At 37.1% G+C, this 10,682-nt stretch overlaps 1 protein-coding gene across 1 annotated transcript in view; it reads left to right on the forward strand.

Annotated features, from left to right (window-relative positions):
- The first annotated feature begins 5,840 nt into the window (after positions 1-5,840).
- LOC107742119 (ADP-ribosylation factor-like protein 5B) overlaps positions 5,841-10,682 on the forward strand; it is a 12,874-nt gene continuing 8,032 nt past the window's right edge. Inside the window, exons 1-3 of the mRNA XM_016555002.1 lie at positions 5,841-6,497; positions 9,613-9,673; positions 10,030-10,177. Of these exons, the coding sequence (XP_016410488.1) occupies positions 6,452-6,497; positions 9,613-9,673; positions 10,030-10,177 (255 nt within the window). The 5' untranslated portion in view covers positions 5,841-6,451. The remainder of the gene's footprint in view (positions 6,498-9,612; positions 9,674-10,029; positions 10,178-10,682) is intronic.

Genomic DNA, 10,682 nt, shown 5'->3' on the forward strand with positions numbered 1-10,682 from the left:
CTTCCGCTGCTTCCGGTCGTGTATGTGGGGAAAAAAGCAGCGCTGTTTTATCATACTAGATACATTTGAAAGTTCTGTTACAATACTACTCTGAGCGGTCGTCACCGGTCTAATAAAACATAGCACAACATATTAAAGTGTCTTTGGTGTTCCCATGTTTTACAAAACAAAACCGGAAATCGAGGGGTTATGACGTCATTGGCAGGCGACACTATGGACACGCTCCGTGTCACTAGTTAAAATTGCATATTTCTCTGGATTTAAACATTCTTCGAAACATTTGGGATAATGTAAGTACACAAGTCAGCAAAATATATAACACTGTTCTAGTGTTTTTTTTAGATATTTTAATAAAAAACCTTACATATTGTGCCTTTAACTTAATTGAAAATTATTTGTACACCCATTTATCTCTACATAATAAATTGCTTGTAATGTTCCGCATTTGTTAGTCACTTTGGATAAAAGCATCTGCTAAATGACCAAATGTAAATGTACATCATTCCCATGTTTAGTCAAGGGATAGTTTGAAAGCATTTCCTGCTGAATCCACCACCAGTTCAGTTGTTTATGGCATTCATTTTTAGGTAGATTTGTTTCTCTTACCATTCCACAAAGTCCACTGCACTCTGCCTGGACATTTTGTAACCAGTAGATAACTGCACCATCCAGCAACTCGAGGTGGTATGTTCGGTCTGGCTTGGGGGATGTCAACACTGCTGGATTCTTATGGGGGAGGTTTTGGGAGATTGGAAGCTACAGTATGTGGGCTGAAGGACTTGCTTTTAAGGGCTGTAGCTATAGGCAACTATGGTTCTAAGGAGATGGATGTGTAGGGTAATTGCACCCTAATTCTCTACTCTCCTACTTTTTTTCTCTTGCAGCCAGTCCTTTATCTTCCTCCTCTAAGAGGTTTTGCTCTCCATTGTGTTTAATTCTCTTTGTACATGCTTTACCCTCATGACCATTAAAGGCTTGGTTGAAGTTTACATCTACAGTCACACTATAGCAGTTTTGTTGCTGCGTGCTTATGAATAGGCATAAGTTCAACATGAAAGCAAGTGTGCTTAGAATGATCCTGCAGCACATGCAACAGGTGCCTTTGTGGCCTAATTAGAGGACAAGACAAGTGACTCTTGAGTCATCAATTACTGAATAATGTATGATTAGTCTCAGACAGTTAAAGCCATCAAGCCATAATAATCCAAAATTCACATTTTACAGTAGTGAGTAATTACATTCTTAAATACTTATAACTACTACTTAATATCATAAATAAAATATTTTTAAAGTAGCATGATAATAGTTCAGCTAGTAGCATAAGTTGCATATTTTTAGTCAATTAGTCTAGCATTTAGTGAAGTACCAGTACCAGTAACGATCTATTTCTCCAATGATCACAGCCCATTTCATACTGGACACTATAATATCAACAACAATAATTTAATTATAAGCAACTTCCCGAAATAATACACATACATATTAAAATACATACATACTATACATATACATACACAATAGATATTTTAGCTTGGCAGGCTACAGTTTCAAAGTAGCTTTACCACACTCTTAAAATAAAGTGCTGCCACAGAGGAGCCATTTTGGTTGCCCAAAGAACCTTTCAGTGAACAGTCTTAATGTGAAGAACATTTTCCACTTTGAAAAATATTTTGTGGAATGGAAAGGTTCCATGGATGCTTAATGTTCTTCATGGAACCAATTATAAAAATAAAGAACCTTTATTTTTAAGAGTGCAGAGCTAGTTAATATGTATTTATTTTGGGTATTCGCTTATAATTATACATAAAGTATAGTTTTTTTTTTATAGTGTAGATAAATCTATCAGCAATGTATGTGTAATGTATATACAAAGTAATTAGTATGGATGGACATCCTGATATAAAGCATCACTGAATCTCTTTTAACATTCCATCCCCACTTACTCTGGTATTCATACTCATTTTACAGTCAGTGCTTTTAAAATCATACCGACTGGCCTTTCAAAAGAAAAAGAAAAAACATCCACTCTGCTCTTTTTCTGTGTTAAGAGTCAGCACCTTCTTGGTCTCTAATTTGAGTATGCCGTTTAATGGCCCACAGTCTGCAAGTACAGAAAAAGCTATTACGTTTGTCCACCAGCTGTCTTAACCTTATTCATTTTTTAAAAAGGATTTCTCAACAGGTGCAGAAAAAATTACACCTAATTCCCTGGCTGTCAAGCATCAATCTACAGTCAGCATTTGATTGGTGGTGACTTTTAAGCATAGTGATGATGGATCATGAAGCTCTCAGATTCATTCTGCTCCAATGAAGCATTTGCTTTTGACCATTTATTTTCGTTATTTACACATACAGAATATACTCTGAATCACTGACTATTACCTGAAGCACAATCATAACCTCATAGCAATGTTATGAAATGGACTGACGAGGCTACCTCTGTCCTCCACAGAAGAGAGCTGTAGCAACTGGATGAAACAAAAATAGTGGAAAATGCAGCCTGGGTGACCGTTGCCATGGTCTGCAGAGATTGTGCAGTTAAGCTGTAAATGTCTTAATGGATTGGCAGTCAGAGCGGTCTAATGTAGAAACCTGTAATGGACAAAATAATGCTCATTCTGCAGGGAACGCTTCTCAGATTACAAACCAGCTCGCTTTACCACCTATAGCATCAAAAACATGTTTTAAAAAAGATGATCCTTCGCATGTCACGTCTATCCTTGAAAAGTGTCACTTGGTTTAGGGATAGTTATACAAACAGTCTTCCATAGCAGAAGGCTATAGCTGATAATGCAGAACTAAGCAACACAACAGTAGCAATTGGCAAGCGTTTTCAATAACCACTTATCAAAAGAAAAGAGCTCAAATACGGTCATTATTTCGCAGACCCAGAATAAGAAGGTCGTTGCTGAGGGAAATCAGGTTGAAGCCGACTGGACGATGAATTTGGTTTTATGTCTTTCTCATCACTGCCATCTCATGGCTTTATAAAGAGACAGCATGGGGTCGACGCCTTGATGGAGTTTGTGAAAATACCATTACGAAAGATACTGGTGATGGTGAAAGTCCAGAGTTGTTCATATTGTCCAAATTGAGGAGCTGGAATATGTATTAATACCTCGTGTGTTGCTTTAAAACTACCATTAAACTCAAGTGAAAATAATGAAAAATTAATTACTTCGATTATGTCATGATTTGCCGGTACTACCTATAAACTCTATAGAACACAGTTCATTATTAAGAATAGTATTATTAATTATTGTGCTTACTACCACTGTTGCCAACTCTCGCGAGACAAATAAGCAAAAACATAAGTTATGTGACAAAAATCAGCAAACTGCAACAAAGCAGGAACAAAACTCATCTCCAATCACCTTTGAGCAGAATAGGATTGGACAGATGGAAAAGGAGAAAAACACAAGAGCTTCAAAGGGGAGCTGTAACATAGCCACATATTTATAGCCTACTAAAATATTGGCTATTCGAACCAAATCTACTTTTAGTATTTGTATAGGCCTACTTGTTTTTTGTTTTGTTTTTTACAGCCCGTGATAATTTATACATTACAAAACATTGTAAAAATAAAAAATTAGACTGCCTTATAAAGGAAAAAAGTCATCCCACTCCTCTACGTTTACTACTATCATCGCTTGGATTACAGCGTCACGCGCCTTCTTTTTCAACGTGATTTTTCTTCAATCCCTCATTGAAGAAAAATCACGTTCAAAAAGAAGGCGCGTGCGGACTGGGCGGAATATTTGACAAATTATGCTACAGCACTTATATTTTTGCACTGATTGGCTATTAACTGTGAGCAAACAGAGTGTCAATCAATGCATTGGAGAATATAGTGAACATAAATGAAAAGAAACGAAGTTGCTTGTCAGGTTCTCCTAACAAGTAACCATATTTTTTTTAAATAAGACCAAAAAACCGCAACCCGCGACCCGGGATTTTTTCACGCAACTTTACAAAATAAGAAGCCCAAAGTCGCGTATAATACGCGGACTTGGCAACTCTGCTTACTACTATTTTTTTTTTAGCTTTCACTCCACACAGAACAAACTTTCTCAACTGAAATGGTTCCTTATGCGCCACCTAGCGTATGAGATTGAAATAGCATCAACATCAAAGCAGATAGATAGATAGATGGATAGATAGATAGATAGATAGATAGATACGCGTTTGAGCTTATATAGTTTTAACATACCTCCTGTACACAATCGATAAATTTTGGAAAAACACGGTCACCATTGTTAATGAAGTGTTTTATGCTTATGCTTTGACTTTTAAAAAGTCGTGCCAGTAAACAACTTGGCAGTGCATAAATGTGGATACATCATTGTCAGAGCTCTGACTCCTGCTACTTTGAAATTAATTTACAAACAATAGTTTATCAGTGATTAAGTGAATGGACTCCATTGAGTGAATAATATAGAAAATTGTTAACCACTAAGTCTGTTAAATTTTTGCTAGTCTCAAAATTTCTGTATTGAAAAAAAAAATCATAAAAATTGTCTGAAAGTCATTTCTATTTGGGATATTTTTCTATTTAGTAATATACTATATTAGTGAACTGTACCTGGACGAATAAAAGATGTGTTGAGGATTTTTGATATTTCAGCACTGCATTCTCACATTAAGTGTGATATTTGTCTACATTCTTCAAGAATGTGACAAAATGGTACAGGATGTTTCACACAATCTGCCCTTTTCTTTGCAAAGAAAATATTTTAAAAAATAAATAAATTCTGCAGGTTTCTCCATTTATCTTCAAGATCGCCTGTGATTCTGGTGACTGGCTAAATGTCAGTAAATGGAATGAACACAGTGAAGAGCCGAGTGGAAGTTAGTGAAAAGCTGAGTGAGAGAGTTTGCCTTTGTAATTTATTAAATACAAAGCTCAAATTCTTAAAGAATTGATTTTTATTTGCCAGAATTTCATAACATTAACATATTAGATTAAAATCGTATGTACTGTATATGCTGTGTATTGCAAACATAGTTTGCATTAGGGGTGTGCGATATACAGTGCTGTGAAAAGGTTTTTGCCTCCTTCCTGTTTTTTTTTTTTTTTTTTCTTTTTTTTCACACTTGAATGATTCAGATCATCAAACAAATTTTAATATTACACAAAGATAACCAGAGTAAATACAACATGCAATTTTGAAATAATGATTTCGTTTATTAAGGGAAAAAAGCTGTCCAAACCTGCCTGGCACTACGTGAAAAAGTAATTGCTGTCTTATTATTCTAATTCCCTGATTAAATGTAAGAATTTGAAAAGATAGAAAGATAAAGGACACTTTAAGAAAAAATGGCTTTATAAAGGTAAAAATGCCCATAAAATACAAAAATCAGTTTAAACTTATTGGAAAAGATTAATTTCTATCAGTATGAACTGACCACCACACAAAATATGAAGAATATTAAAAACATTAGGAGTCAGCTGTCTTCGGCAGTCCTTAAGGTACCAGCACAATAACACACTCAGCAAAATATCGTCTAATTATCGTTATCGATAAAATCCCAGAAAATATCGAGATATAATTTTTTGTCAATATTGCACACCCCTAGTTTGCATACAAGTATGGCAGTAGGCCATTCTGAACTTAGTCAGTGTTTCAGGAAGGAAGCTGTGGTTCAAATTATGAGTAACCAGCTCCCCCCAAATACAATGGTCTCTACCATATTGTCATCCGTGTGTGATTTCTGGACCGTTTCTATCTAGCTTAGGATCTCTCCATGTCAATTTGAATAGAAACTTGTAATTATTGTGTGTTTTCAAACGTTTTCTGGTATTCAATACATTCAGAGTTCAACACTGAATTTTAAGATTTATTTTTTTAAATATAAACTTTCTAACACGTTGTATGGATTTAACACTTGTGGACTGGATATATCACGCCATGATCCTCACACGTGTACCCTGCCACTGATGGGGGATGGGGTGTGTGTGTGTGTGTGTGTGTGTGTGTGTGTGTGTGTGACCACAAGAGAGAGCGAGCTCTTGTTATTTATCCAGGAGCAACACGCGCGCCGCTGCGAGCTCTGTGTGCCTGAAGTTTACTCCCTTGAGCTCTTCCCGAGCATTTACACGCGTGTAGCCAGACAAAGGGAGCGGATGTGTGTTTTTTGTCCATGAGGAAAATGTGGATGAGGTCAGAGCGATCTGGGAAGTAAAGAGGCTTGTGTTTGGAGAGAGATGTATCCGCCGCGCTCGCATCTGTCGCACACTTGATCTGACCACACGAAAGAAGAAGAGGTGCTCGGGAGCTGCTTACCTGTGCGTGAACACACCGTGGACACACACACGGACAGACGGAGGCATGTGCTGTGTTACCGTAGCCGCATGGGGTTTATGAAGAAATAACGGCTTCACGGACAGCTGCTGTAGGCCTCTCCGCTGAACTCAGCCTCACTGGACACGGTCTCTCACCCACCAGGAGAAATGGGTCTAATTTTCGCCAAACTATGGAGTTTCTTTTGTAATCAAGGTAAGAGCTTGTGTTCTGGCTGTTTGGTAGTGAGTGTTTTTGACTGTTGTCCGCCTCGGGCTGATATCCAGCGGAGCTGAGCTAACGTAGATGCTGAGCTCGTTTAAATCCGCTGCGTCGAGCTAATGTTAACCTATGAGAACCACAGTCTAAAACCAGAGCAGATCGTGTTTTCACCTCGTAATTGTAACGGTTTGTTAGTCGGTTAGCTGGTCCGTAACCTTCTCCCGCTAGATCTAACACATCAGATGATCTGTTAGTGGTAAAGGTAACAGATGAGCAGAGGCGGACAGTAACTAAGTACATTTACTTGAGTATTGTACTTAAGTACACTTTTCGAGTATCTGTACTGTACTTGAGTATTATTTTTTCTGGGAACTTACGACTTTAACTTCACTATATTTGAAAGACAAATTTTGTACTTTTCACTCCACTACATTTCTGTCAAGGTCCTCGAATTAGAAAGTCGTTAGCAGCTTTGAAAGTCAGTGGGTGATTTCTTTCCTTACAACTTTTACTTGTAATGGAGTAATATTAGACCAGCGGTATCTGTACTTTCTCTCAAGTAATGGAGTTGAGTACTTTGTCCGCCTCTGCAGATGAGTCATTTAAAATGTCTTCTAAATGATCTGCAAACTGAGTATCGTCCACTTCTTGAATTAAGTGCTTTCTGAAGACTGTAGGTAGTAACCAAGCTAAGACAAAGGCTTCAAAAAAAAAAAAAAAGTCTAAGCTCAGATCCAGACTGTAGGAACCAAGCAAAGACAAAGGCTTAAAAAAAAAAAAAAAAGTCTAGCTCAGATCCTATCAATTTTTTCTCCAAAAGTACAGCTGTGATGCTATCAGGTAACGTTACTTTGATAAGTACCATGGCACTGAATGAATACTGAATACCATGCCACTATGATGCTCAAAATACTGTTATGTTTGGCAGCTAACTAGGTTTTAAGACAAGACACCACAGGTGAATAGAGTTAAAAATAAAAAGTTAACTAACAAACATTACCATACTAACGCCACTTGATTCATCATTTGATTCATACATTAAGATTTTTTTTATATTACATGTTTTCTAAAATAATAATTTTAAAATTATTATTATTATAGCAAAATAGCCCAACATCTGAAAATTGACCAGTGTATGAAAAAACGATGGTTTTGCCTGTTGTGTCTTGCCCTAACGTGAATTTTGCTACCTACAACTAGCCTATGATAAAACTCCAACTATTCTCCAGCTCCTAGCTCTTACATGTGTTCTTGTTTAATTTGTTCGGATCTGATTTGTACTCATAGGGTTTGTTCTATAACATATGTCTGTATGTCTTCACTGCTGCTGTAACAGATGTCTCATGATGTAGGTCTAGAGGACAGAGGGGCCAGATATCAGCTTCAACTTGTGTAATGACAATAAAAGAAACTGATTTGAATTGAAAATGCTTTTGTGTAGAGAAACAGACGCCATGACCACCTGGCAAACAAAAGCATGAGGAAACTGTTTTCCTCACCATTGTTTGCTAGTTTCAGCAGTCAGTTCAGCCTGTGCCCAGAGAAAACAGCAGAGTTTTTAACTTTAGCACACTAGATTGTGTCTGAAAGTTACTCTTCTAACTGCATTTTAACCTGAATGCATATTTTCTGAATATTTTTCTATAATTGAGAAGTTGAGCATTGACAAAGTGTGCAAACAACAGAATGGTATTTCCTGGTTATTTTTTATTTTATTAATTTATTTTATTTGATTTTTTTTTTTTAGCAGTTTTCTCCCATTATATTTCTAACCAGATCCAGATTGTTGTAATGTCGGACAGATGATCCTTTAACACTGGAATGGACATTTTTGATATTGCATCTTGCGTGCACTTTCAGTCATTTCTGACACCAAACTGTTTGCATTCCTCCAAGGTTATACATTTTATTTGTTGTTGAATTACGGTTTTCTTGTGAGTGCTAGATGCATTCATTACAAATGAGCTAGCCAGTCCTCTGGGCTAGTTGCCGAGTAGGTCCAAAAGGAGCTCCCAGGAGAAAGTAGCATAACTCTTTGGCCTACTTTTCTAGACATAGAAGGAATTCTGCCTGTTGGATTTGTAATCTCATTCTCTTTCCTAATTCCTTGGATTACTGTCCTGAAGAGGACCAGTCACTTCATTACACTGAGTGTTACTCTCTAATACACAAACGTTCCTGCAGTCATTCACAAAATGGAAATTCTTGCAATATATTGTAAATAGTCTGCAGTCTAGTTAAAGAACTTATTAAATGAGTTAAATATAGTGTTAACACCTATTGGTCCTGTAAATCATTACGCAAATCATGTGCATAGCTTTTGTCCTTTAGCTAAAGCTTTGAGCAGTAGCTCTAGTAGTCTTAAATTAGAGCCAGTCTAAATTAGTTTGTTTTGAAAAGTTCCACCAAATCTGTGGGTGGCGTTAACTGTAGTCTTGAGAAACCGTGACTCTTTATGGCTTCACTTTGTCCTGTGACATTTTTGCTGGAGGCATACAGAAGTAAAATAGGGGTCAGTCATTGAGGAAGTAATAGCTGTGAAATATTCTGTGTCTTTGTGGAGCTGTTAGAGATTACATGATTTATCCAGTCCTGCTTCCTGTAGTTCACATTGGAGTTCAAAGGTGGAAAAAAATCCAAATGCGCTCTTTTCTCTCTTACATACACACACAGGCTGTCAGAATTTCGTCACATTGCTCTGATAAAGGATGGATCACTACTAGTTTATCTAATCACATCTTCCTCTGTTATGCAAGCGTGAATCTTGTGTGGCAGAGCTGTGCATTTCTATGGGATTGTTGGACCAATTATCTTCCAGTTAATAGAACTGAGAGGCCAACAGAAGCAAACTAGCTCTGAATGAAATGAAAGATCACAGCGAGCTAATGAGATGACCCAACGTTAACATTATAGCTGAGGCTTAAAATTGTCTCTGTGTATTTCATGTAAATAATGGATTCCGTTATTTTTACGTTTTATTGGCATTCACATATATTCTATCCTTGTTTACTGAGAAGAATTGTTTGCTTTTCATTTGATGTTTGATTGTGTATTATGGGTTTGACCATTCTCATAATCAGTAATATGTATTTTTATTTCTGTTATGTAGAACACAAGGTGGTTATTGTGGGGCTGGACAACGCTGGGAAAACCACTATACTTTATCAGTTGTGAGTAATGTATATTTTGTTTTCTTTAGACTATTTATTGCTCTTTTTATTTTTATTTATTTTAATTAGTAAAGAGTCTGATTCATACAATTGAATAGAATAGTCTCTTTATTGCCACACACCTGCACACCTATCTAGTTACTGCTTTAGGACATCAGACAATTGCCTGAACATACATTACACACTAAACATTACAATCTATTCATTATGCAATATCATGTGTGGTATTTATACAGCAAAGTAAAACGATAGATGGAGACACTGTACTGATGGGTAAAGGAGGTTTCAGTGTGGTAATTAATGTGAAAGACTGCATCAGTGTAGTTTGTTTCATCTGAACCTGTTTTGTTGTGCAGTTTAATGAATGAGGTGGTGCACACGTCTCCTACAATTGGCAGCAATGTGGAGGAAATAGTGGTGAAGAAAACCCACTTTCTGATGTGGGATATTGGTGGTCAGGAGAGTCTCCGCTCCTCTTGGAACACGTACTACTCCAACACTGAGGTAATGCACGTACACACTGCACTGCTGGAGGCTGAACTTGTTTGATAAGGGATGATTGAATTAACAGAAAACTTCATAAAACGTCTCAATTCATGTAGAGGGGACCTTTAGAAATAATGGGATGACATTAATTAATAATAAAAAAAAAACAATGAAGTGAAATGGAAGTGTATAAAGAACTTAGTGCTGGGTGGTATACTGGTTCATACCGAATACCGGTGTTTATTTTTGTTATGATATGAATTTTTAAAATACCGCAATACCGGTGTATGTCGCTTAAACAACGTTCGGAACGCAACACCGTTTGAAAGGGGTCCCTTTTCACTGTTACACTGTAGTGAGGGAACAGCTGTATGTGTTACTAAGCATGAAAGTTCCGAAACTGAAGCTGTAGAACTAATAGAACGTGATGACACAGAAGAACTCATCCACAATATCCACTGCCCCCTGCCATCAGCTCCCCCGCCCCCTGCCATCAGCTCCCGCGTCTCACACACACGAGCGC

This window comes from Sinocyclocheilus rhinocerous, unplaced genomic scaffold (genome assembly GCF_001515625.1).
Source record: "Sinocyclocheilus rhinocerous isolate Xijiao unplaced genomic scaffold, SAMN03320098_v1.1 scaffold256, whole genome shotgun sequence".
NCBI classification, from domain to species: Eukaryota; Metazoa; Chordata; class Actinopteri; order Cypriniformes; family Cyprinidae; genus Sinocyclocheilus; species Sinocyclocheilus rhinocerous.